This window comes from Psittacula echo, assembly GCF_963264785.1.
Source record: "Psittacula echo genome assembly, chromosome: 12".
Taxonomy (NCBI): Eukaryota; Metazoa; Chordata; class Aves; order Psittaciformes; family Psittacidae; genus Psittacula; species Psittacula echo.
The window spans coordinates 8,220,724-8,248,296 of record NC_137747.1 but is presented as its reverse complement, the minus strand read 5'-3'; the positions used below and the strand labels follow the sequence as shown (position 1 = coordinate 8,248,296).

General features: G+C 47.2%; 1 protein-coding gene across 4 annotated transcripts in view; it reads left to right on the top strand.

Annotated features, from left to right (window-relative positions):
- KCNQ2 (potassium voltage-gated channel subfamily Q member 2) overlaps positions 1-27,573 on the top strand; it is a gene marked incomplete at both ends in the record, with an annotated part of 62,690 nt that overhangs the window by 22,412 nt on the left and 12,705 nt on the right. For 2 of the 4 annotated variants that reach the window (XM_080628158.1, XM_080628156.1), the window contains 9 exons: positions 1,136-1,262; positions 2,488-2,663; positions 3,695-3,820; positions 6,447-6,557; positions 6,982-7,077; positions 7,784-7,878; positions 10,924-10,953; positions 15,226-15,294; positions 17,207-17,240. In XM_080628158.1, the coding sequence (XP_080484284.1) occupies positions 1,136-1,262; positions 2,488-2,663; positions 3,695-3,820; positions 6,447-6,557; positions 6,982-7,077; positions 7,784-7,878; positions 10,924-10,953; positions 15,226-15,294; positions 17,207-17,240 (864 nt within the window). Of the gene's footprint in view, positions 1-1,135; positions 1,263-2,487; positions 2,664-3,694; positions 3,821-6,446; positions 6,558-6,981; positions 7,078-7,783; positions 7,879-10,923; positions 10,954-15,225; positions 15,355-17,206; positions 17,241-22,518; positions 22,573-27,573 lie in introns of all 4 variants that reach the window. The other 2 variants (XM_080628155.1, XM_080628157.1) reach the window with 2 other exon arrangements.

Genomic DNA, 27,573 nt, shown 5'->3' with positions numbered 1-27,573 from the left:
AAAACAAACTCAAAACAGCACAAAAACCTGAGGTTGGGGATGTTTAACTGAGGCAAGAATTTAAACTCTTGCTTGTGAGAAGGGGACCACTGGTACTTGTAGGGAAGCAATAGGAAGAATGTGGAAAGGAGGAATCAGGAATAAACTAAAGATATTTTTCAGGAGCCCTTAAACCCTTCTTCCTAAACTTTATCTTTGAATCTGCATTTATCTACAATGGCAAAATACTGATCCTGACTGAAAAGCACTTTGATGTCAAGCAGCTTCCAATATTAAAGCTGCGGATGCTCTCCTTAGGGAGCAGCTTGTGTAGCTGCCTCCTCTCCCACACTACAGCATCCCTGCAACTATTTGATCCCCAAGCTGCAGAGTTTAGTTCCTTAAATAGCCTGGCATCCCTCACACTGGCAACGTGGATCCTGCCATTGGGAGCCAGCAGAGCTCCTGCACACACCGCCAGGCTGCCAGATCCACGTGTCCCCTTTGCTTTTGTCTGTCTTTCTCTTCCTCAGCCCCTGCCCTACATCGACATCAAAAGGTGCTGCAGACTAATTAGGGCTTCGTCAGGTTTGACACATGAAAGCTGGGGCAAGAGCTGCTATAAAGAAGTTGGAGGGAAAGGAGCATGTGGAGGGTGTTCGAATGGTGATGGAAAGAGCTGTGATGCACAGCATCAGTGCGCTTGCTGGGCATTGAGGGGTAGAGGATCTACACACTCCTGCACCAGACAGGCCAGCACACAGGGACAACCAGGCTGATTTTATAGGGAGAAAGCCCAAATCCCCTGCCAAGAGTCTTAGAATGGAGCAGCAGGTGATTCCCACCTCTGGTCTTCCCTGTGCTGCTCAGCATTAAACTGGTCAAGTCCTGGAGGTTAATGGTGAGGAGATACCAGGTACTCCTCAAACAATATGAGAAGGTGAAAAGCTCTAGTTCAGGGCTACAACATGCAGTACCTCCACCACCCTAGGGGAGGGTGACAGGGAGGCACAACAGTGATTCAAGCCTGGGCTCTCTAATGGTGCAGACAGCTCTGTGAATGTGTTTGGAGGTCAGGCTATGGGTCTGTGCTCAATTCTGGAGCCTGCTCCCCACGGTGCATCTTTCTCCACTAACAGCACTGTCTCCCTTGCAGGAAATTGTCACCATCGTGGTGTTTGGGGTGGAATACTTCGTGAGGATCTGGGCTGCCGGCTGCTGCTGCCGATACCGGGGCTGGAGGGGGAGGTTAAAGTTTGCCCGCAAGCCTTTCTGTGTCATCGGTAAGATAAACTGGAAATATTCTGAAGGAGCCTTTAAAACCCTTCTTCCCAAACTTTTCCTTCTTCCCAAACTTTTCCTTCTTCCCAAACTTTTCTTTCTTCCCAAACTTTTCTTTCTTCCCAAACTTTTCTTTCTTCCCAAACTTTTCCTTCTTCCCAAACTTTTCCTTCTTCCCAAACTTTTCCTTCTTCCCAAACTTCTCCTTTCATCTGCATTTATCTTCGATGGCAAAACACTGATCCCAACTCAAAAGCACTTTGATGTCAAGCAGCATCCAATATTAAAGCTGTGGATGCTCTTTGTTGTGCCCCAAGCATCGCTGCCAACTGCCCACAGCCATGGGGAGGGGGTTAACGCAGGAGGAGCTGAGCTCCTGCAATCCTGCATCCAGCCTCACCATTGGATCTCTCACATATCTGTGTGCATCTCACTTTGCCTTCCCTGGTGCTGATGAGCTGCCCCACAAGGGAGTTATGAGACTTAATTAATTCTTGTTTGTAATGTACTTGGTGATCCTCTTGTGAGAGGGGCCATCTGTGCACAGCAGTTCTTTCTAATGGGGTAAGGAAGGGGCAGGGAGGCTGTGCCATTCTCTATGGAGCTTGCTTTCGGATGTCCAGAGCTGGCAGGGGTCGTATGCATGATTTTAGCTTATTCCACACAAAAGCACTCTTATGAAACTTGCACAGAAAACTAGGGAAAGAGAGAGTTTACAGGATCATTTTGAATTTAAGATATATAGACCAAAGCTTTTCTTCTTGGACTTCCTTTGTCCTTGAGCACCCTCTGATGCTAGAGTGGACCTTGCGATTTTAATTCCCAGTTTAGATGGGGGAATTCCCATCTCTGAACAGCTCTGAAGCTGATAAAAATGAGTGTGCATTTTGCAAGGATTTAATCCAGTTTAACAGTGCTAACACTGAATCATGTAAGAATTCAGGCTTCGCGGTATTTGATACTCATCATTCCCATTTTTATGGAATAAAAAATCGTCATATGGAATGATGAGTGTGGAGAAGGAAACTAGAATGTCCATAATGTGTGCAGTGGCTCCTTTCACATCCAGGTTAAGACTGATGCTATGTCCTTTCAGCACAAGTTATAACCGACACAAGATCACTTCAATGCAGAGCCTGCAGCTGCCAGTGGCAGTAGGGGTTGCCATTCCATTTGTTAGGGGTTCAGCAGCATTCCTTCAGCTTTCAATGCCCTCTCTTTGTGCAGACATCATGGTGCTGATCGCATCCATCGCCGTGCTGGCAGCAGGGTCCCAAGGGAACGTCTTTGCCACCTCAGCACTCAGGAGTTTGAGGTTCCTGCAGATCCTGCGCATGATCCGCATGGACCGGCGGGGCGGCACATGGAAGCTCCTGGGCTCTGTGGTCTACGCACACAGCAAGGTGAGTCCCCAGCAAGGACATTGAGTTGCTCTTCATGTTTTTCCCCCACCAAAGGCACTGCTTTGGTTCACTTCTTCACTCTGAACATCTCCCAGGCCTGGGGAGATTGGAAAGATGCTGTAGGTAACACAGGGAGAAATGCAAAGTCAGACACATAAGGTTTGATGGAGCTTATGTAAAGGAGAGAAGGGAGAGATGTTGAGTTGCTGCAGGGAATATATTGAATGTAGGGACCACCTGCACACTGATAGAGCTCATTTCAGAGTTAGCAATTAGCAGCAGCCTCATTAAGCACATATGGTGTTGTGAGCTCTTTGTCCAGGATGCGCTTCAAAGTGGATGAGTATCTGAAAGCCCATCCTGCTTGCAGCAGCCTCTCACAGGCACACTGAGTACCTCTTCCCAATGTAAGGCACCTTGGCCTTTCTTTGAATTGGGAAGAGTTTGTTGATTGTTTTGTTTCCTGCTGCCAAATGTAGGAATTTAACATTTCTCCTGTTTCCTGCACTTTTCCCCCTGAAAAGCTTTGCCAGCTCATCCAGAACTATGTAAAAATCACAGGGAGTTTGTTGGTGTTTTTTGCTCGTCCTTGTATTAACTTCATCCTAAAATCCTGTGAATTCTGACTTAAAGCTTCCCTGAAACTGGGGATATATTGTACCCAGATCCCAGCTTTGTAGCTTCTCCCCAGTTAGTGGAAGGGACCTGCCCTGAGCAGAGCCCCGAGGGATTTGGGGATTCCCATTTGACTTTTAACCCCACTTCTTTGGGTGAACTGGAGAAATTGGATTATTTTTTGTTTAGTCTCAGTTCCACATCTTGAAATAATGAAGCTATTATCACTCCATTTCCTTCTCTGTCTGCTGTATGTGTTTAGATGATGGGGATTGTCCCCTGTGCATTAGCATCTCCAACCAAAGCCTGAAGTAATGCAGGGAAAGTTCAGATGCAACCACAAGCAACACAGTGTTTGGAGATAGATGCGCACCAAGATTGCAGTTATTCTTTGCTATCCCTTAATGTTCTTGCAGGAGCTGATTACTGCCTGGTATATTGGCTTCCTGTGCCTCATTCTGGCCTCTTTCCTGGTATATTTGGCTGAGAAAGGAGAAAATGAGCACTTTGATACATACGCAGATGCACTCTGGTGGGGTCTGGTAAGTGATTTTCATAGAGCAGCTGCTGGTTATTAAATGTCCATTAACCCTCCATCTTCTATCACTTACGTGAGGAGTCAACTTAAGGATTAGTTAACATTTCTATTAAATGGCTTCAGGCTGCTTAATTTAGCTCTTTTCTTAAATAAACTTCATAGAAGATGTGAAGAGATCCCATTCCTTGAATTGCCGGGAGCCGCAAGGAAGCTGGAAACTCGTGTGCTCCCAGCCGTGGGATTTAGCTCTGTCATGACGGTAGAAACAGGGGGGATAAAGACCCCACGGGTGCTTTGATCATCGTTTTGACGTGTATTTAGAATGGAATCATTTAAAATGATCCTTGGGTAACACGCTGCTAAAGACACTGCAATAAATGTTAGGAAATTAATAGGATCTAAGTACCAGACAGACTTCAGCACTGAAAGCTCTTCCCTTTCACATCTTTGCTGACAAAGGAGGAAAGGGCAATACTTCTGCTTTGCTCAAGGGTGTGTATGCATGTGGATTATTGGATTACCCCATTAACAAAGAGAATTAATGACATTCTAATCTTCTTGTGTTATTGTTCTTCTGCTCCGACACTGTGGCACTGGTCTGGCCTTGATTACAAAGCATGGAGTGAAAAGCCCAGATCTGATCAAATCCCAATAACAGGCTTGGGATGGAATCAGCTGATCAAGCAGCTCCTCTGTTCCTACAAAGGGAATGAAGCAGTAAATTGCTTTCAAGGCCCTTGGTGATGACAAATATAAAACCAAAGCCTGATTTGACATAACTAGAAAATAAACAGGGAGGAAAAAGCGGCAGCCCAGATTAGAGCTCTGTCTTGGGAGAACCATGGGCAGATTTATCCCTCCTGCTTCCCAGGCCTTGCAAGCCTTTGGCAGAGGGTCGCTGCTCCCTGTTTCAGGATGTGGAGGTGATTGTGTTGCCGTTGAGAAGCTCAGAGTAGAATTGGAGTTCCATGAAGATAAAGAGGTTTTGTCACTGTCCAACTCCTGGATGCAGTGCAGGCAGATGTTAAGAGATGAGCAAACTAAATCAAATTGCAGGCTCAGGAACTCATCCCTTGGTCTGCTCTTGGTGGACCCAATTTTTGTACTTGTCTAGATATATCAGAAAGAGTTTGCAAACCAACTTTGCAGTGATTATGGAGAGAGCATTGCTTTGACTTTGTGTTTCAGTCAGGAGTAGCCATGTAGCTGCATTTTCTAACCACTTTGTCAAACTGGCATCTAATTGATAGGGCTTTTAGTGTGTCCAATTAAACAGCGCTTTGGGATTGTTCTTCCATTTGTGTAAAAGTGATTTTATTCAGAGCTGAATGCATGAGGTTTCCAGAGCTACATCAGCACAGTGTCAGCTCCCATCCCTGGGGCTGGCTCTGTCTGTGGAGGTTAGGGGATAGGGACAACTTTCCACTTGGCACAGTGAGGGCCAGTTTGGGCAGAAGTATCCAAGATGTTCCCAATCAGACCATCTCTCCCTGCCTTCCCCTGCCAATCTCAGGCTGTCCAAATCCTCTCAGAAGCCCTGGGGAATACCCACCATAGAATCATAGAGAATGGTTTGGGTTGGAAGGGACCTTAAAGCTCCTCCAGCTCCTACCCCTGCCACGGGCAGGGACACCTTCCACTGGAGCAGCTTGCTCCAAGCCCCTGTGTCCAACCTGGCCTTGAACACTGCCAGAGATGGGGCAGCCACAGCTTCTTTGGGCACCCTGGGCCAGCGCCTCAGCACCCTCACAGGGAAGAGCTTCTGCCTAAGAGCTCATCTCAGTCTCCCCTCTGTCAGGTTAAAGCCATTCCCCTTGGCCTGTCCCTACAGGCCCTTGTCCAAAGCCCCTCTCCAGGTTTTGTGTCAGTCCATAGAAGTGGGAAAATGCATCTTTTCCTGCAATTTGAAATTCAGAGGATTCTTTGTCTCCAACAAATCTCTCTGCTCCTTCCCCAAAACACACAGCAACTTGCCAGTGTTCTTTTGGTGCATTGCAATAATACTTAGAAGGGAAAAAAAAACCCCATCCCTAAATTAGGTTGCATGAAGCAGCCATAATTCATCCTGTCGGCATAATACACTGTTTTTAAATAGGCAGACCGGCTAATAGGCACTGCTGGGGAAATTGGGAATAAACAACATCAGATCTTTCTGCATGCAGCCAGCTCTGCCTTCCTCCATGGAGGTGCCAAAAGGGAATTTGGGGGAATGGTGCCGGTTTGTTTCCCCTGCCGAAGGCACAGCCCCATCTCCCGGGGGAGGCTCTGAGCTGCCGCAAGCCTCTGCACCAGCTGGCAGCTCTCTGTGTCCGCTGAAGGCAAGAAAATGCTCCCAACTGGTGTGAAAACTCAGTGTATTGAGGAGGAAGGCGACAGCGCTGTCCTGGGCATCAGGATAGCACTGCTTCCCACAGAGGTGCTTATCATCAACCGGCTTAGGTGGGAAGGGACCCTAAAGCTCATCCAGCTCCAACCCCCTGCCATGGGCAGGGACACCTTCCACTACAGCAGCTTGCTCCAAGCCCCTGTGTCCAACCTGGCCTTGAACGCTCTGATGCTGTAGGAAGTTTGTCTGTATGGGTTCAGTTCTAAATCTGACCAAGGGCTTTGTGGTGTTCTCCTCCCTGCAGATCACTCTCACCACCATCGGCTATGGGGACAAGTACCCGCAGACCTGGAATGGGCGGCTGCTGGCAGCTACGTTCACCCTCATCGGTGTCTCCTTCTTCGCCCTTCCTGCTGTAAGTGGGGGCTGCAGCATCTTGCTGGGAGGGTGTTGAGCTCGGCTCGTGTTGTCCCAAGCCCCTGGAGCTGATGGCAATGCAACAGCCACATCCGGTGGCACGATGTATTCAGAGATCTCCTGTCTGCAACAGCTCTGTGGCTTTTGAGTCAAGAAAAAGGGGAGAAGAGGGGAAACCCTGTCTGAGTACCCACAGATGGGGCAAGCGAGATGGAAACTCCAGATTTGGCTCTGCACAAGTATTTATTGAAGCAAAACCAAAACCTCCTGCAAAGGCTGTTCCTAGGGGTGATGTCCTTCTCCTGGCCATCAGAAGCAAGAAATAACCCAGAACAAACCTTTGGAGGGAAAGCTGGCTGCAATGTTTAAGCGAAAGCTTAGCAAACACCCTGCTAGCTGCAAATGTTTGTTCTCTTCCCCAGGGCATCTTGGGTTCAGGGTTTGCTCTGAAGGTTCAAGAGCAGCATCGGCAAAAACACTTTGAGAAGAGGCGAAACCCAGCAGCGGGCCTGATTCAGGTGAGGATCACATCCAAGGAGCTGTGGGGATACCTTGTCCTGGTTTTGGGGGGGGTTTAATCGTCTTTTAGGTGTTGGGGAGGAGAGAGGCAGGTGAAGAATGGGGCTGTGTGTGTAAGGTGTGAGACAGCAGCTGGTGACTAGTCTTGTGTGGGAATAAATGCCAGGAAATCAGCCGTGGAGAAATAACACATGTGGTAGGAAACAGAACAAAATCCAGCCCAGCACAGAGAGACAAATGCGTTCGGAGGGTCTGGTTTTACCCAACTTTTTCCCCCTCTCTCCCCACCAAAGAGAATATTTATACTGATAGAAAGTTGCAATTGGGAGCATTTAATTCGTGATAACAGATGTCTGCGCAGAAGGTTGGTCTTGGTGTGTATCTTGGAGACGTGAAATTAGTCATTTTACATTCCCCTGCTCCTTTCTCTCCACATTTTTTAGCTCCCTGATGGGCAGCGAAACCTATTTGATGCCTAACTTCAACCTGACAGTGGGTGCCTGGTACCTGCAGCACTTTTAGCTGGGCTCATGTAGTCAGAAGTACCATGGTACCACCCCAGATTTGGCATGTATTAAACCAAGGAAAAGGAAGGTCAGACCCATCCCATAGCAGAGGGAGGACTCAGTGTTGGCCAAAGGCTATAAAACCAAGGGCAGTGCTGCCCATACGTGGTTCACAGTCCCACTATGATCCCCTCCATAGGCGGCTTGGAGATTTTATGCCACCAACCTATCCCGGACGGACCTGCACTCCACTTGGCAGTACTACGAACGCACCGTCACCGTCCCCATGTACAGGTACCTCCTTCTGCCTCTTCCACCGCCTTCCTCATGACACCACTGTCTCCATATTTATTTTTGTTATCTGATTATACAGTTTCGTTTATTACCTCGTTTTTGGTCAAAAAAGTTGATTTCAAGAGCCGGTATATGCTTTTTCTGTTGGAGTTTTTTTGCTTTGTGGTTGGTTTTGTCTATTTCTTTTTGACTTGATTTTAATTTCCCTGTTGGTTTTTTTCTTTCCATGTCTGTGTGTGTGTGTACGTGCTCTTCTTTTCACCTTTATTTCTCCACGGCTGCTGGTAGTTGCGTTGTGTTGTGACAGTTGCTGTGCCCAAGGGTGAAGATCTCCCTTCCGAGCTGCTCTGGATCATAGGTAAACGCCGTCCTCGTCCTGTGTGCAGCTCCTTTCACCCACCCGGGCTCTCCTTGTGGCTCCAGCTGGTTTCTTATGGTCCTTCTGCCTTTCAGCAAACTTCTGTCCCGGCACTTTCCCTGGGTGCATTTGCCCTGGGTCCCCCTTTCCTTTCCTTATTTTTTCTCTAAAAGGAAGAAAACCAAATCAGGATTCAATGAGCATTTTCCCATGTCTTGCATTTCATTTATCCATCATGAGAAAGGCTGGGTTGGATGGAGCTTGGAGCAACCTGGCCCGGTGGAAGGTGTCCCTGCCCATGGCAGGGGGTTGGAACTGGATGACCTTTAAGGTCCCTTCCAACCCAAACCAATCTGGGGTTCTATGATCTGTTGACACAAGTAGGGAAGGACGTGGAGCTGTGACGGATGATGCTGATAAAACACTGCTGTGTTTGAGCAGCATCCATCTGCCTTGCTTTAAGGAGAGGTAACTCATCATCATCCCCAGGCAGCTTTTTCAGCTGATACAACGCAAGTTAGAGCAGTGCTCTGGGAATTCACAGCCTCTTGCGATTTGGAGCTTCATGGAGATGAGGACAGTTTCCTGCTGTGCCTCGCTGCTCCCTGGGATGCGGGCAAGCATTGCATCCCCCGGGTGATTCTCATGGTCGGTGGCATTGAGGCAGAGGCTTCTCCAGAAGCTAAATGCAAAACGTTGTTGTTCATTTTGCACTCCACGCTGTCTGCATCCCCTTCTGGCGTGTTTTTAGGCGCTAGTCACGTTGTTGTGGTCAGTGAGTTTTCATTGGATTCATTCCCAGTGTGTGTCTGATTGCTTTTTTTTTTTCCCCTAGAGATTTATGAACCAGCTTCAAGATTTTGCCTAGAAAAAAACCCAAAACCAACCAACCACCCAACGAAACAGAACAAAGCTGTTTTCCAATAGCATTAACCTCACCCATTGAAACTCCCCCATCTCACTGTACTTTAGCAGCACTGGCTGTGATCGGCTATTGGAGAGGATGAGGATGGCACCTGGCCCAAAGTCCACTGCAAACTGCAGGAAGCCAGGGGTTGATTTCAGTGGACTTTGCTGGGTTTTACTGCTCTTTGAAAGACTGAACTTACCACGCAGCCAGACATACAGTGACACCTTTTGCATGAGGATGTCCTGGGGTGATTGCCTGATACTTAATCCACTTGTTAGAACCTGTATTTCCCATGGAGTTAGTACACAGGAACAAAAGCTGAAGACCTGCAGAAGACCCTAAATAAAAGTGTTAAGGAGGAAAAAGAGCAGAAATGCAGTTTGGTGAAAAGCCCAGCTCTCCTGAATGAAAAGCCAGGGCAGAGTTATAGCAGGATTTAAACCAGGCATCAGTTTTACTGGTTGGGTGCTGCTCCAGGATCAGTCCCAAGCAGCAGCATCACCCTGGGCTTCCCTATGCATAGGTTATTTTGCTCTCTCAGTTTCACCTTTAAATCCCAGCACCTGTGTGTGTGCAGATAAAACAAGCATCAGCTGAGAGAGTGAGCCATGGATGCAGTGGTGGATTCAGCTTTTTGGCCAAATTGGATATTTTTACCAAGAAAGCAGTGAGCTGTTGAATATATTTTGGATGCCGTCAGATAAATTAGGGAAAACATTAAAATTGGGGTAACTGTATGTTCTGGCTGCAGCTTCCATCAGTCACACTGTGCATCTATCCTTGTCTACCCACTTCACTAAGCCAGCTCTGCACTGGTACAGCCAGAGCAGCACATCAAGCCCAGTGCTGCATTAAAGCGATGGCTGCAGACATGTGGCTGCAACACAAAGCATGATTAGGAAGTGGGTTGGAGGAACACAGTATCCCTATGTCTCTCCAGGGTGCCAGGGGGTGATCTGCAACCATCACTACCTTGGCACTCTTTCTGTTCAACATTGGGCTGCTTATTCCTCATATAAGGAGCCCTGTGACTTGAGCTTACTTGTTTTCCCAAGGCATCTCCAAAATGACTGGCTGCTTGATATGAGAAAATCATTGTACATGCCTTGGAGGAGCTCACGTGTCTCCAGAACATCACTCAAATCACTGCAGTAGAGTTAGTCTCACTCGTGTGGGGAAAATAAGGTGGCCTCTTGAGAGAAGCTCAGATGTCATCTTGAAATTCAAAATGTGGTAGAACCAAATCTGAAATAGGCACAAAGCCCCTTTATGTACAGGTATGGTTTGAGCTTGTAATGCTTCCAGACACCATGACCTGTTCTGCATCAGTCACTGGATTTGCTGGATAAATATTGCTGTTTATTGTCACTACTGAGAACAGGGCCTTGATCTGAACTACGTGCATAGATTGGCCTTCACTAAAATACTGGCACATCCAAGCCATCATCTCAGCTCAGGGTGTCCCTGGCTGATGGGACCAAGGGCTTTGGATGTCCCTTGAAAGGCCTCTTGGTGGCCCCCCTATTTTCCCTGCTCTTTGGTGTTCATTTGCTTTCAGAGTGAGGTGCCAACTGCCTGTCCCCAAGGGTGACATGAGGGTGACACGGGCGCTTCTGAGCAGGCTCAGCCCACGCTCCGTGCTCACCTCTAAGCCTGGCTCATATGCTAATTTTCTTTATTCTGTTTCTTTCCCCCTTTCCTCCACCCCACCTTCCCCCCATCCCTCTTTTTCTTTCTCTTATCCCTTTGGTTTTCTTGGGTGAAAACACTTGAAAAGCACGCAAACGCAAACGTACGGTGCCTCCAGGTATGAAGTGCATGTGACCCTGAAACTGTGTGTCATGTCACTCCTTGTTCTTCGTTTGGGACTGTAACATGCAAAGCTTTTAATTGCAAAAGCAAATGAAAGAAAGGAAAATAAACCTCCGAAGATCAGTTTATTCAAAGGAATGAGTGAAAGCCCAACCCAGACTCCCCATCCTGCTGCCTACAGACTAACCCTATGCATCTCCGTGTATGTTTTAGCTACTGGTACACACACGTGTTGGGAAACCATCTGTCAAAATGATGATTTAAGGAAGGAGAATGGGAGAGTGCTTGATAAGCTTGGTGTTTAAAGGTTATTTCGTGAAGGTCTTACCAACCTCCTCTGATTCATACAATGTTTAACAAGAAAACTTCCCTACTCATACTCCCATTTTCCCTCTGCCATCACTCCTGCGTGTTGCTCTTTCTCCAGCCCTCTGCTCCCATCCTTCCTTGTGTCATTTGTCTCACTCCATACTGTAGGAGCTGTTTCCACCAGGCAATGCTTGGTTTGCTGCATTTGCTGGGTGGTGGCACCATGGGATACATCAGTGGTAGAATGGAATGAAATCACAGTAGTAGCTGTGCCTGATTTGAGGACAACATCTGGAGGAGAAAGAGATTGGACCAGATGGTCTGATCCATTCCGAGGTTGGACCAGATGACCCTTGAGGTCCCTTCCAACGTGGTATTCTACGAATACTAAACTGAAACAATCATTCATTTCTTGTAGCAATCCAGTCTGATTTTTGGGAAAGGGATGTCCCATTTCAGCAGGACTTCTCCATTTCAGTATTTTTCTTCCCAGACTGACCTAGAGCAAGCCCCAGTTATTCAATTTGGGACTTAACCTTTTGGGGTCAATCCAAATGCAAAGACCTGTATATGGCTGTGTAAGATTTATGATAAACAATATTATCTTGGGTTCTGCAGTAAAGAGTAGATTTGAAAAATCACAGGCGTATTTTAGATGAGGTTGGTGTCTGAAGGTGTTATCAAGTCAGTGTATCAAGGTGGGGAATAAATGGCTTGCATTTCAAGACTAGGGGCCAACCTCTGTTCTTCGAGCAATTTGAATCCTCACTAGATGCATTAATGCTCTTAAAACTGATGTGATTTAGTGCCTGATTTCCAAACCTGGTTCCAGTTTTCACAGATGCAAGTTTTACAGCCTTAGTAAATCACACTTAACCACTTTATGGGGTTAATTTACAGCAAATTGCATCATTGAATTGCATTCCTAATATTTTGAATGCACTTTTCTGTTGTGCTGAACAACAGCCTGTTGGGAGAATTGGACATTTTAATGCTGCTGGGACTGAAGTAAGAATGTGCCACTTCCATCCCATTTCTTATAATAAAGTAGTTTATAAGTTTCATAAATGTACTTAATATAAATGAATATATATTTTCATAAATGAAATAGCTTAGGTTGGAGACATAAAGTCATTGTCAGGGTAAAAATTGGCTCCTCATAGGATCTCCAACACAGCATGGAGACTCATTTAAGTCACCATTCCATTCCTGCATCCATCTCCTTGTCACCATCTTCCTAATTGTTCATACAGGGACTATTCAAAGTCGTCATCATCGTTTCTGTGTATGTCGTGGTGTGCGTGTGTGGTTCTGTGTCTACTCCTACCCTCTGCTGTGTGCTGCTCCCTCCTCGTGTTGTGGGGTTTGGATGATGTCCTGGCTGGAGGCATGATATCCCTACTGTCCCCAAGTGCTTGAACCTTATCTGTGCTACCAGGAATAGCGAATTTGCCTTCCCTTTGGATAGGGGAGCTGGAGGTAGTGTGGTGTTTGTGCTGTCCTGGGAGGGGCGATGGAAGCCGGCGACTCGGAAGCGTTGCTGTGGTGTGTAGCATGAGCTGTGTGTGTTCCTGTGGCGTGCAGATCTTCTCACCTAGCTCCCCTTTAACCAAAACTTGCTTCCCTTGCTAACAAGTGACACGTGGACCAGGAGGAGAGAGAGAAAGCATGAGGTGCCCCAGCCCGGAGGTGCATTCTCCATGGCTCAGGAGGGCACGATGGCACACAGGGGTGCAGGGTGCCCTCCATCAGTGTTTCATAGCAAAGCTCAGTCAAAGCACTGAGCAGAGCCCAGCCTTTTCTCTGAGGTTCTGGTGAAATGGTGCAATGCAGTAGCTGTTCCTCAAGCTGCTCTCTTGTAATGACAGGTTAGGCTGAGCATTCGATTCAAATTGAATTTCAGGTCAAGTACATGGATGAGTTTGCATCCATTTTTAATCATTGTTTCAGTAAAATATTGGGTTTTTTTCCCACCCATCACCCTACCACAGAAACAGTGAATTTCTGTGTTTCCTTGTGCGTCTTTTTACCTTTGCATGGAAGCATCTATGGTGGTCCAAGAGATGCCCACCTTCAGCACGGTGTAGACCTGGGTTAGACAAAGGAAAGAGCTCCTTTTGGGATCCTGAATCCTTCAATCCAGTGAGCTAATAAGCTCTGAGACTTGTATCAGTGGGAGCCTTGGATTTGTGATCCTGGCCAGGGAAAGTGGGGCTGTTATCCTGGATATGGACATCCATGAGAAACTAATGCACCAAAGAACAGTTGTGCACCCTTCATTAGCCGCTAAATACACTTTGTGCTTGATTTTATTCACCCATCTTGGAAGGAATCTGCCAGCCCTGCGGTGGGTTTGAAGGGAGGAGACAGCCCAGCACTCATGTGCTGCTCCACTGCACCAAGGTCAGCTTCCTCCTGACTTCTTGAGTGAAGAGGAGCATTAATTCATCAGATCAGGATGTGCTCTCTGGATGGCAGCAAACAGAGCTGGCCTGGGGAGCCGAGCCAAAATTTTCAGGCCTATTTTTACTCTTTTCTTCATTCTTAGGATTGAAAGATGTCCTGATTGCCTCAATCTTGTGAGCACCAAGTCTGCTCTGCTGAACGACTGGGGGTTTTTGTGAGGATGAGTTTCATGATGCAGAGGAAAAGCTTTTCCAGTTGGGTTTTTTCTTCAGTTAGAGGAAAACTATGAAACTATTGGTCTCATAATGGCTGAAAAAACATGGGCATGAATACTTCTGCCTTTACTTTACAGTAAGCAACAGCACCTCAGCCAAAACCAGTCTGCGAGCACTTGTGCTCCTTTCCTTGCAGTTCAAAGTTGCCATTTTAGGCCAGTTTGGGTCATTCTTGCTCTATTTAAAACCTTGGTGGCTCATTTTCCAGCAGAGCCATATGTATACACTGCCTTGGGGTTGTGGCTCTTTGCGCTGTGGTCTCAACTGCAGGGACTTAGTTTGACAAGGGCACACTGGTGGCCTAGAAAGGATTTTGCAGCAAGCCATGAGATGAGCCCCATTGGCCTTAAGCCTGAATGCGGAGTCCCCAGGTGAGCTTTTAAGTAGGTGATGCTCTTCCAAACCACTTGCAACGTTCTCCATCCTCCCCCCAACACCTCCAGCTCATGCATCTCCTGGTTGAAAACCTGTGAATATCAATGTTAAATATTCATGGAGCAAGCCGCAGTCTCCCAGGGCCTGAAGGAAGAATCAGAAGTGGATGTGGGAGCTAATTCAATGGCACAAAATCACAATAGGCCACAGGGTGTTCATTTATTTTACTTTTTAATTAACCAGGATTCCCATTTTCAGGTCCTTCCTAAGAAAAGAAGGAAACCCATCCTTCCTAGAAGGCAATGATACATGGTTTTGTCTTATTTCAGGGCAAAACCTGGCATGGACAGTAGGGAATTGGTTGAACTTGACCCCGGAGCACGTTGCTCCCAACCTCAGGTCCCAGTTTTCTCTGCCCCATAAGCTGCTCCTTCCCATGCCTCCCCACATTGCCAAAAGCAGCAGGGTTGAGTTCTCCCATTTGCCTCCAAAACTGGAGCTTCTCTCCAGTTAATAAGAGCCAAAGTGCTGACCTCCAGACAGAGCAATGGCAACCGATAGACTGCACCTGATGAACCAGCTCTCCTGCCAAAACACCATGATGCTGCTGCTCAGAACCCCTGGCAGCCGCTTGTGCTTTGGGAGGTTCCAAATCCAGTGGTGCAGACAAGTTTCTCTCTCTCTTTGCTGTCACCCTTTCTTTCCCCACTGCTCTGCCTTAGGACACTGTTGGAAGTAGCAGCCAAACCCCTCTCCATCCTTCCTGAGCTGTCTCCCAGTTGCGCTTGGTGGCACTAAGCTGGTTCTAGCTGAAAGGATGGGGCAGCAGGGGAAGGTTCCAAGATGGGAGGCTCTAAGTCAGCTCTGCTTGGATATTAATGCTCTTTATTTTCTCCCTCTAGACTAATCCCTCCTCTGAACCAGCTGGAGCTCCTGAGGAACCTGAAGAGCAAATCGGGACTGACATTCAGGTTAGCAGCAGAGTTGAGAGTTTGGAAAGCGCCCACTTTGCAACCTTTTCCTTTTGTTTTGTTTCCTTTTTTTCCTTTTTCTTTAGTTTATTTTTCCTTCCTGCCTTTTGCATATAGACAGCCTTGAGGATGTGAGAGGCTTTGGCAGTTGGTCCCCCCATAGGTTGTTCAGTGACCTCCTCCCCATCCCTCTCCCATGCTGTACATGAATTTCTTCAGCCTAACTTGGCTCTGGAGTAATGCTACAGTGCTTGACTGAAAACACTTAAGTTGTATTTACAAAGGGTCTGATCGAGGTAGTGTTCCCAGTTTTCCTCTGACCTTTATAGTCTTCACCACCCTCAGAGAAGACTCAGGCCCACAGTGCGTTACTTCATTCTCCATCCCCAAAAGCAGGCAAGATTGTAATGGTGAGAACTATTTGCTGTGGCAAGCTATATGTGATGGTCCCAGAAGGTCAGGAGTCCTGCAGCTTCAACCTGTGCTTGGGAGGGGTGATTCTTGACCTTCTTAAGCAGGCAAGGCTGCCCATTTGAGGAATGGGGAACCAGGATGGGGAGTGGAGAACCAGGATGGGGAATGGGGAACCAGGAGGAGACCCCAGGAGGGATGGACTGGTGCTGGCCATGCCTGGTGAGCATCAGGGCCGGCTGGGGAGGTGTGGGATGGGACCTGCCCTGGGCTGTGTGTCTCTGCAGAGGATGGAGATCTGTAGACCCATGGCAATATGGGAGCGAGTGACTGGGGTTGGGCTTCCAAGCTTGTCTGAGCAAGGAGCAGATGGCGGAGGGGTATTTTGTTTTAGTCTCTGCACACTGCTGCACTCAGCTTGAGGAAGAGGGGACGGGGTCTGTGCAGGTCTCAGTGGTCACTGATGGATGGAGGCAGGGCCAGGGCTGGTGCAGCATCACTCTGAGAGTGAATCAAGCTCCTCCTGCCCAGGTCTTCCCGCAGTCCAGTTTGTCCCTTATTCTGTGTGGTGAGGAGCAGCCTGCTCCCTCCCATGGGGCTGCAGGGGCAAGGTTGCTTGGGGACCCAGATTAAATGCAATTTCCCAGTGCGACAAAGCTGTGCATCAGAGCAGTTGGAGGCAGAGCAGGTTCTTCTCATTGCTAAAGGGAAATGTCACCAAGATGCCTGGTCATTGAAGGTGAGGTATTTACTTCAGTGTGGCCTTAGCCTGGCTTGCAGTGTGATGCCTACCCTTTCGCAGGCATTCAGCTCATTTTGTCCTCAGTGTCCATCAGGTGGTTTGGGATCTCAGTAGGAAATGATGTACGGAATTGTGGCATCCCACTCCCTCCATGTAGCCTTTGGCAAAGTAGCTGCCAAAGGCTAGGGAGGCAGAAACCCCACCTGGGGTGTCGGGATGTCAGGGCAGAGATCCATGCTCCTTCCCACTGACGTTCCCCTCCCAGCACCATGTGTTAGCACTGCAGCATGAAGCCGTGCATCAAGAGATGTGACATGAGCTCCGTTCCAATGGCCAGGGGGGAAAAGCGCCAGGGTCCCAGGAGCTGTTCAAATCCTTCCCTATGTGCAGAAACACCTCAGGGCGGTGCATTCCCAAAGGAAGGGGGCCGCTGGCTGAGCCCACAGGAGTCCTCCTGTGCTCACACAAATCACACGACCGTCGGGTGTCTCAGTCATGCGTAGGCACGAGGATGGGTTGGGATAAACTCTTCAACCCTGTGCGTTGTATGTGTCTTCTCTGAGGTTGTGTGAGTCTCCAGTTATCTTCTGTCTGGGCCAGAAACTCCAGGAATTAAGTGCTCCTTTCCCTTTCTTCTGTCCACAACTTTCACTCTAGTTGTATTGTTTGGTATTGTCCTATCGTTATGTTTTAACAGTGAAGCAGCAATGTCTTTTGCCACCTGACACCATGCTAATGTACTATTGCTTCTGTTTAAAGGAAAGAGCAGCAGCCTGAACCATCGCCAAGGTCTGTATCACTGCCAACAAGCCATCCCCATGCATTACCTGTAGATATCTATGTACGTGTGTGCGTGTGTGTACCATGTCGTGGTGCCATCGAGGGAAGCATTCTAGGTATTAACGTGCTTTTTCTGTGCTGTGGCAGTCCAATGAATCTCTGTGTTTGCTGGACCTTAAATCATACCTTCCTTCCAGTCTGCCTTGGGCTGTAGCTGCGAGGATAGTGAGGCTATGGGGGCTAGGGAGAGCGCTGGGCAGCACGGGCAGAGCTGGCAGACACTATCTGGGGTGATGGCAGGGCTTTGGTTTATGCTGCTTTATTTCTGTTTCATTGCTGGGAGTCATACCTGAAGCAGTACAACGAGGCTCGATGGGCACCAATGGCTGGGTGATGCTTTGCCTGTGTCTCCATCACCCGACGCCGTGATGGGTGGAAGTGACATGGGACCACGAAGTCATCACCATGTCACCCAGTTAGCAACTTCTCCTGAGCTCCTCTTGCTGCAGGGCACTGCACGGGGCTGCGTGGACCTGCTGCTCCGTGGGACACAGGAGGGCTCTCTGACACCGCACGACGTTGCATGGCAGAGATTCCCTCTTCTCCAACCCCGTTCCCTTTGGCCTCACAGCCTCTGGATGAAGCACGGTCCCTGCTCCGTCTTCCCTCCACGCCTGGAGTCCATGGTGCAGAGCGTGCTCAGGCGGGCGCCCTCTGAGACGTGGCGAGCACCTTCCAAGGCCAGCCATAAACCTCACCTACGGGAGAGCTTTTCTCTATTCACATGTCCCAGGGAAAGCAGCAGGGCTGGTAATTGGGATACTCATCAGATACTTTTCATCCCCTTAGAGCTACCTAATTCTGGTATTTTGTGTCCGATATTTTCCAGTTCTTTTAAGAAGTAATTCTGAGACTGAATCTCATTTTAATCTCGGGAGGCAGGATGCAGAACTGATGATCTGTGGAGATCATCTCCTTGCCTTTCAGATCTTCCATTTCATATCTCAGAACATAGCTGACTGCCTAAATATTGTAAATAATATGTTTTTCAGAAGCATAACTGGAGCCCGGCATTTTGCAGATGAAACTGTCTGCTGTGCCTTTTAGCTTATAAGAGGCCAGAAACTTAATTTTGCCCTGGCATAAAATCCAACCAAAGATACCTGGGTTGATACGGTGCTGACTGAAAGGAGGAAGAGTTCACCCTTCCTTCCTTTCCCCTGGCCCCCACTCCTTTTTCTGTCTTTCATTTGAGCTTTTCCTTTGCAAGCAGAACCTCTGCAGTACTGCAACCGCTTTCCTGCCAAAGAAACCAAATCTCCAAGATCATGTTTCAACTATCCAGATTATGTTATTTTTCCCTATATGGAGCCTCATAGCTATGGCAAAGGCAGGGTCCATCCAGCTTTATTAAAGCAGGGAGCATTGTGTATGACAATGAGACAAAACCTCTGCTCAACACAATGAGCTCTATAGCTGAGGAAGTCTGAGGACCAATGTAGGGTCACAGCAGCCAGCATCCCTGCAATCACAGGCACTACTCTGATTTCCTACTTTCGAATCTCAGTCCTGTCTTGCAGTGTTCATTTTGACCAGTTACAACACTAGGTTTGATATAATATTTCTTTATAGATGTTGCAGGTTTTTCCCTGGTCATTTCTCACATTGCTTTCTTGATCTTATGCCACAGAAAGAGGTAAAAAATAGCTTTTCACTGTCCTTTTTCAGAGTATTCTTTACTATGTATAGCTCCTTCATCAGGGTCATTCCCAAATGCTACTTCCCTGCTCCTGCAGTGTATCTGTCTCTTGTGGCACTGGTGGGTTTTGTTGCCCTCTGTTGTAAGATGCTAATCCTGAGCTTGCCCAAGCTGAGGGCCTGCAGTTGCTGTGTATATGGCATTAGAGTACTTTCCACATTGCTTAGTTCAGCTGCCAAAGCAGAACCAAAGCTCTTTCCTTCTGTGTTTTGTTAGGGCAATATCAGTTCTACCTGCTCCTGCTGCCCTTTTCCCTCTGATAATGTCGTAGAGTTCAGGAAGGAATTTTGCACCTCCAGGTATTCAGGGCTCCCCAAATCACCTATTTTCCCAAACGAAAGTTTCTGGATCTTCTACATTCATATCCCAAATCTCCCACCCACTTTCAGTTCCCAGCAGCCTCCCAGTGATGCTCAGTGTGTCATCCAGCCCTTGGAAAAGAAAACTCATCCTGTTTCTCAGCCCACCTGCCAGTTAATCATCCAGCTGATGCCCGTCTGTCGCTGATGACTGTACCACTTAGGAGACTCCTTGGGATGAGCCGTCTCTCATAGCAGACCCCAGCTCCACACTTCAGCTGGTAAAGGATTTGTCACTTTCCATCCATGTAAGGAAACATAGTCTTGGATCTGGAGACAGCTGGATCTTCCTTCTGTTCTAGCGATGTGTAGGGAGTGGCTGATTTCCTATATCCCTCTTTCCATAACTGATGCACCACAAATTCCTCACAGCGAACAGAACAGAAACAGCTCTTTCGCTCTTTCACATCTTCGTCTATTTAAAGTGAGAGAAGGGATGCTGGCACAGCTCATGGAACGTGCTGTGCAAGACAAGCATTGCTTTACAAGGTCAGGGCACATCCCAAATGCCCCAGAGCCATCAGGGTCTTGCCCATGCACCAGCAGCGATGCTGCCCTCTGACTCTGGTGCTGCTGTAGCTGTGCTGATTTCTGCCCAGACAGCACTCAGGGAGCTGCTGCCCAGGCTGGGAGGAAGTGAGGAGGTGATGGGGTTAGCGTGGTGGAGGCTCGGGGTCACCTGGAATTACTCGAGTGGCTTTAGATTTGGTGTTGTAAAATGGGACAGCCAATCTGAGAGACAAGTTATGTCCTTTCTCTATTGATTCTGCTTTGTTTTCCACCATGAACTTGTCTGCATCCATCTAGGGCTAGGAAAGCTCTGTGCTGACCTGCTCAGAGGGGGCAGGAGCTCACCTCCCCAAAGCATGGAGCCCAGGCTCTGATGAGCAGAAAAGATGCTGGCCTTTTTCTACATGCTACCAACCTCTTCCTCCTGTTTATTTCCCTCTCTCCTTTTGCTTACAAAGCCTCCTCTGTTGCCTGTCACTTTGGGTGCTGTGTCCACCCTGGCATCTGAAGTGGCCCCTGCCCTTCCCTGGGCTGGTTGCTGCTCTCATGAACAGTCCGAGTCCTCCCTGCCCCGTAACCCTGAGGAAGGAGGGCTGCTCCATGGTTTTCTCACCCCTCCTGCTGCAGAAAGCCAGCAGATCAGAGTAACAACAGGGTTTGATTACTCCTATGTTAATCTGGCTGGACATTCGCTGTGGCATCTCATCTCTGTTTATTTTGTCTTCTGATTGTAACGTCAAAAAGACAAACATATGGTTAGCCAGGACTATGGAGGCTCCGATGTGAAATGTGTGCTTCGGATGCTCTTTAGCAGATGGTCTGATAAACATCTAAAGGTATCCGTGCCCACATTTCTTCCTCTTGCATTTTCCAAAGTATGATTTGGTGGAAAGCTAAAAATTACTGAGCCAAATGATCAGAATAATACATTTATAACAGAGGAAAAGAAACAGAAGGGTTCCAGGGAACTGGGAAGCTAAAACTCAGATTACTTTGTCCAGCATGAGTTCAGTCCTGTAGGCAGAGAGAGGAACCTCTTTGCAAGGTTGTCCTCAGCTGTGGTTTGTCCATGCCCTGAATGAACTCAGCAAGACCTTTGCCATTGAGTGAGTGCTGGACTGGGCTACCTTGTAATGTGTCTGTGTATCTGTGCGTATATCTCAGTTTCAGTGTTTGTGTATGTCTGTCTGAGATACACACAACATGAACATCTCTTTTCAGGGGTGTGATTAAGGCTTTTGTATGCACTGGAGGATGCCTTTGGTTGACTCAGTGGGCCCCTACTCATCCAGCCTAGGGTGTCTGAGGTGTCACTAACCACTACTGCCCATGGAGAATGGTATCAATCACAGGAGTCCCATGGGCCATGTTAGTCTGGGTTGGTGTTTGACCATCTAACCCATTAAACTGGTGTCAGAGACTCATGCTGGGACTGACAGTAATCTGGAAATAATCAGTTGCCTTCAGGGGAGCAGATTATTTGCACAGAAGGGACTGCAGCTTTCCATAGGGACTGCAGAGGAGACTAAGAGGAGAGTGACCCTCGTGTCCCCCTCAGGCTCTGCATGCTGAACATCCCACTCCCACACCGCGATGCTCAGACCCCGGCTCCAGAACAGCCCTGGTAGCACCAGCAGTCCCCGGGGATGCCTGGTGACTGTGGGGTCCCATTGTGGGCACCTGAGGAGTCCCCAGGATGCTGAGGGTGGTGTCGGCTGAGCTTGCATGGGATGCTGCCAAGCAGAAGGAATTCCTGCCAGTTCCTTCTGTGCGTGCCCATGAGCTCCTCCGATTGCCGAGTTCAAGTGTAAAATGAGCTCGGGTCTTTATGCCCTTCAGCCTTTTCAGTCTGACCATGAACTCAGCAAGTGATGCCACATGGGGTGACGGGGGCCACGTCATTCGCCTCGAGCAGGTAGAGGGCTGCTCCATGACGTGGAGGACCCTGGTCGTGGTGGCAATCTCCAGGCAGGGCAGTGCCTGAGCAGTGATTTGGGAAGGGCTCATAGGAGCTGTGGTGGAACCTCAGCAAAGCCAGTGACTCCCCAGAAGTGGTAGGGCCCATCTAAAAAGTGCTATGAGAAACACGTGTGAACATGCATATTCAAATCCCTTCCCATAAGGGGCTGCACCACACCCTGGTTTGATCTACTTTTGTGTTTTTAAATGCCAGGCTTAATATAATGCTATTTCTTGTATGAGAAGGGCAAATAATTCACAGATTAACTAGCTCTTTTTGTGATTTTTTTTTTTTTAAGAAGAAAATTGAACCTTTTAGATGTTGTTGGACAAAACAAGGTAAAGTTTTGGCTCTCCAGGGCTTAGCCAAGTTTAAAATTGTCTTTTTTCTATCTGTTTAGAGGAAGAAGAATACTTTTTGTTTTCCCAATGCAGATGATCTCCCTGCAGCCAATTGTAGATAAACTGACGCCACCAATTCAATGCAGTGTGTCATTTCTAACAGTGACATTTATTGACCACAGTGAGGCAAATTTCAGAAGCCCTCTTGATTTTCCTCCTTTAAATTCACTTAACGCTCAAATAAATCCTGTCATGAACCCGGCCCTCAGAACGCCTGTCTTTTAAACCTAGAGTCAGTAATCAAAAGTTTCCTGTCTGGCATTTGCTTCCAGGTCTAATTTTTACTCTCCCCTCATTTCCAGTAAAAGCAAACCGTGCAGAGAGTCACTATGCGGATGCTGCTCAGGAAACTCTAGGTACCACGGGAAATGCGTCGCACGAAACTAATCAAAAGCTGCACGGCTCATTCTCCCTCTACCCTGCTACCACCCGTTCTGATCACTTCTCTGCTTAATAGAGGTACTAGATGAGTGAAAAACAAAAGGTGCAAAGAGCCTCCCCGTTGCCCGCTCAGAGATGAGCTGCTTCCTTGTCTGCTCATTGTGCAGAACGTGTGAATCAAAGAGACAAGGATGGGGAATTTGTTCTGGGTTGAGCAAGCCAGTGTCTGCTCAGCAAGGAAGGAGGCCAGGAGCTGAAGTTTATCAAATGATGGAAAATTATAAATAAAAAATACAAAAATTCTAATTATTTTCTTCTTCGAGACCCCTTCCTCCCTATCCCATCCCTTCTCAAGGTCCAGGGAATCCTTGTGAATTGAATTGCGCTGTATGGCAACATCAAATCAGTAGCATGAGAAATACCAGCTTCCTACCTCTGCTCAGTCACCGTTCCTTTGGCTCTCTGAACACTACAAATTGACCTTTCCTAGTCTTGTGGCCTTTGGAAGCCATGGCTTGCCTATCTAGCACCTCTACTACGCAGCTAGAGAAGGACTAATCTCAGCCTGTCCCACCAGATGAGGGGATATGGGTTCCCCTTAGCATTGACATTGGCATTGTGAATGGTTCTGTTTCTAGATCCCATGGGAGCAGCTAGCTAGAGCAGAGGGTTTCGTAGGAGCAGAGTTTTCATCTTTTTCATCAAGTTGACAATTGTTAGGTAGCTTCAAGAATTCCCAGTGAGCATCCCTTAGTGCACCCATCTAAGGGTACCTAGATACATATATCTTATTTTCCTTATGCATAAATACATCTACTTCCATGCCTGCACTGGAAGAGTCTCTTCCCCCACCCCAAACACTGCTTCTCAGCAGCAAACATGCACCTTCTTGAATTACCAAGCCCGGAGTTTGCATGCTGTGAATGCTGGCAGGAGAACCCCATGAGCTCTTCCCCTAGAGGCAGGCAGGTGGAAAGCAAGCCCAGGAGTGGCAGGACACTGAGTGATGCCGCATGTTTGTGAAGTCGGAGTTTTGCATGCTCTTCTTTTTGGAGTCCGTTTTAATTCTCAAAATCACCAGTCTCTCTATCCCTCAGAAAGCCAACAAACTACAGATTGAAAAGTATATGTATCTCTGATTTTCTCCATTAACTGTTCCAACCTGTATCTTTTCTTTTCTTGCTCTTTATTTCCCTGCTGGCAATTTTTACTCTCTGTCAGTCTAAAGGCTGGGACTTACGCCTGAGACTTGTGTGTCCCAGAAGCAGCGTGGTAAATCCCATTTCTGAATGGGTAACAAAGAGGAATGGGGCATGATCTAGGCTTCATAATAAGCAGAGATCCGTAGTTGGAAATCCTTTCTACCTGGATAAATAGCCTGTATCTTTGAGTTATCCTCCTGCTGTGTGTTTTGACAGTACTATGGCCTTCCTTGAAGTTTATCCTTGGAAGTTCTGGTTCAAATATTGAGTGATCATTTACACAAGCAGCATTCAATACAAATGGCAAAGATTTGATCAATAATGGACAACATCATCATGACTTGTGTAGTGTTTCCATTTTCAAGGTGAGGTTGTTTTATCCATGGAGTTGTAGTGCAAGCAGGGATTCCTCTTTGGAAGAAGGCTCCTTTCAATTGCTTAATGCTGAGGTTGGATTTGTAATGCTGTCCTCTCACCTGTCCGTGTCCAGTTCTGTTCTCTGGAAAATCAGCCACCCTGATCTTAATGTCTTCCTTGCATGTCTTCCTAGGCGTGAGTTTCTAATTGGTAAAGTCACTATAATGTTTTTCTATTTTCTACTGGATTCCTTCCAGCTGTGGTCCTCATGGCATCTCCCCAGTCTTGAGTTCTGCAAGGGAAAGGGAGGATGATACAAATGATTATCTCAAGATCTTCTTAATCCATTGGAGACCCTGAGAGAAGGATTACAGACTGTGGTTCTTCTGGTCAGAAAGGAGTCTCGAGCTTTCGAGTAGCTACAAGGGCATCTTTGTTACCTACATCCATCGTGAACGTAGTGTTATACACTCTGTGCTTTAGTAAAGCTATAGGTTAACTGTGAATGGACATAAGAATAGTCCAAATGTCTTGTTTCCTGGACCCTTGGGCTCCCTGCCTGCAGTCCCCCACTGCACAGACTGCGGGACACATGCCAGCACTTTGATGCATCTAAGGCTGAGTGCTAGAAGCCTTCACCTAGGATGCATATTGCAAAAGAACAGGAAATGATGAGTCAATCATAGAAAACTCAATGTAAGTAGATTAATAGAAAACTCCTTAGAAGCCGTGGTTTCTTAATGCACTAAACCAATGATGTCTCGTCAATAAATGCAATAATGCAAGCATTTATAGCCAGTAATGTAACTGTACCAAGCCAGCTTAGCAGGTCTATCATATTCTGCTTTGTAAGAGACTTTCCTGGTGTCTACTCGGAGAGATGAAGGCACCACAGAGACCTGACAGTGGGAAGAAATGGCACAGAGGGCAGCGAAGGAAAGATGTTTGCAGAGCCCTTGCCTGGCCTGCAGGTCTGGGTGTAGCGTGCTTATCTTAAAGTCTCGTTTTAGGAATGATCAGCCAGCTCGAAGATGTGCAATTTAGCTGTTTTGCTTTGCTCCTGGAATGCAAACCAGCTGAGCTGGCAAACAGCAAAAGGTTGTGAGATGCAGGATGCGTCTGATGTGGTGTTTGGCAGCGCTCAACATCAGTTTGGGAGGAAAAGGCTGTGTGTTAGGAAGAGAGGAGTGGTTATAACAGAACACTGCAAAATACCAAAGGCCAAGGTTAAAGACACGTTTGGGTCCCGTGTCCCTTCACTCACCCAAGGCTTCATGCTTGGCTAGGCTGGCATGATGGCTGCAGGGATGGTGCAACTCTGTTCTTTCCCATTAGGATTTCAGTGAGTCCCTTCAACCCAAGTCTAACACAGTGGTTCTGGATTAGAAGAGGGATTACACACCATGACATTGATTGTTGGCTGACCTTCAGTTTTCCTTATGCTCAGGTTCTGCTTCTACAAACTCCATTCTCTGGGCTGAATTCACCTTTGCAATGGCTTTCCTGAAGTCACTGGAGACAAACCAGGCTTGGTTCTGGTCCTCTCTCATTTTTGCATTAGTCATGGCAAGTTTTGCACATACAGATGTATCTTCCTTGCCTTCATGTCTCCAGTAATTGGTTTCTGCCTCCTCTTCACACCAATGACCAGTGGAGCCCAGAGATAACCACAAAGGCTATCACTGACTCCTGGCACTCCCGCTTGGTTTCAACAAGCGTTTCTCACATGCCATGAGCTCAGCACAAACTCTGGGTTAAAAACCAGCTTCATTTCCCAACAGGAGATAACCTCTGTCTCCTTTCTATAGCTTCTCGGAAGAGTGAATGCTGTTACTGGTTGAGTTCATGTGCGGAGATGGATCTGAGTCCATGGTAGTCCAACTCCAATGCTTGCTGCCTACAAAATGAAAGGAGAAAATGAAATAATGGCTCAACCATAGTTTAAAATCAATGTCAAGATGTTACAACTGATACTTCTTATTGATCCAAAATTACTGCTAATGTAATGAGTCCACATTTTTTAAAAGTGCTGATTTAATACTGTAAAGGACTGTGAAATCAACCCCAACCCAGAGGGTTTCAAACAGGAGCTTGAACCCCCAGCATCCTGATGGCAGCTCACGTGATGGTTGGTTCCTCTGCATTCTGCTGCTGAGTCCTGGGTTGTTGGACCTAAATGAACTTCAATGCAAAGCCCACTAAAGCAGTGAGCATCTTCCTATCAGCTGTGGGTCCACACACTGGTCCTTGTGTGTTCGTCCAGCATGGGCTCTCATTTTTTGACTGGCTGCAGAGAAAAATGAACTCAGGTTCTATCCTATGTTAAATTCAAGTCAAAAGCTGAAAGTTTTGTAAACCCTCCGCAGAGTCAGCCTGGAAACATTGGGTTTTTGGTTATTGGATATGCTTTTAATAGATGCCAAGTGAAATTGGTTATAAAGACCTAGGAACTAAAGCACTCCCTGTTACACTGTTATGGCTTCCCATAATCTTCATCTCTGGTTGCAAAGCTGCAGTTTTCTTTCCCTTCCCATCCCCTGGCACAAGCAGGGCACCTGCCTTGTGCTCGTGCCGCTCTTGGCTATCATGACTGAAAGCTTCAGTTCATGTTGTTGTGTGTGGTTGTATTACTGCTTTCTTCATGGTCATGTCACCAGCGCATACATCTTCCACTGAGCTGAGGCTCATTTACCATCTACTTCAGTGAGAGCTAAATACCACTTCTCTAGGACACTCCACTCCGCATGACTTTCTGGTTGAATGAGAACATGATCTTGGATTACCTGACAACATATATCTCTATATATGTCTATATTGCTTTTGGACTCTTTCCTACCAGCTCCTGCAGACCCCAACAGCATTCTCCTCTGCAGGGATTGTACTTGCACGTCATTCCAGGTGTCATATCCAACGAGAGAATTGCATGGCAGAAGGAAAAATCCAGTGAATTGTTCATGTTGTCTCATATTGTCTATGTTAAAACAAAGACGTTACATCAGGTGTTGGGTTTTTTTCTGGATTAGTGAGTATTCAGGAACAAAACTCACCCAGATCTTAACTGTTCACCAAATTTCTATGAGGTTTTTTAATGTGTAAATAGCAAGAGGTGCAGCACTATTAGGCTTGAAGCTCTTTGCTCATGTTCCCCACTGAGTTCAATGCTTTCTTTTTTGCCTTTTGTGTTCCTTGCAAACATCTGCAGCACATTTATTGGGGGAATGGAAAAGGGGCCCCAAAGAAAAGGCCCTGCTTTACTCAGTGATAGGGGATTGCTTTTATGCTGAGATCGGTGATGGGAGCAACTCAGCAGAGGATGAGGCACAAAGAGATTGCTCTGAATTCTGAATCCTGGTGTGTTGCTGATTCATTTTATACAACTGATGTTGAAAAGATACCAGGTAGTTCAAAGTATTGGTA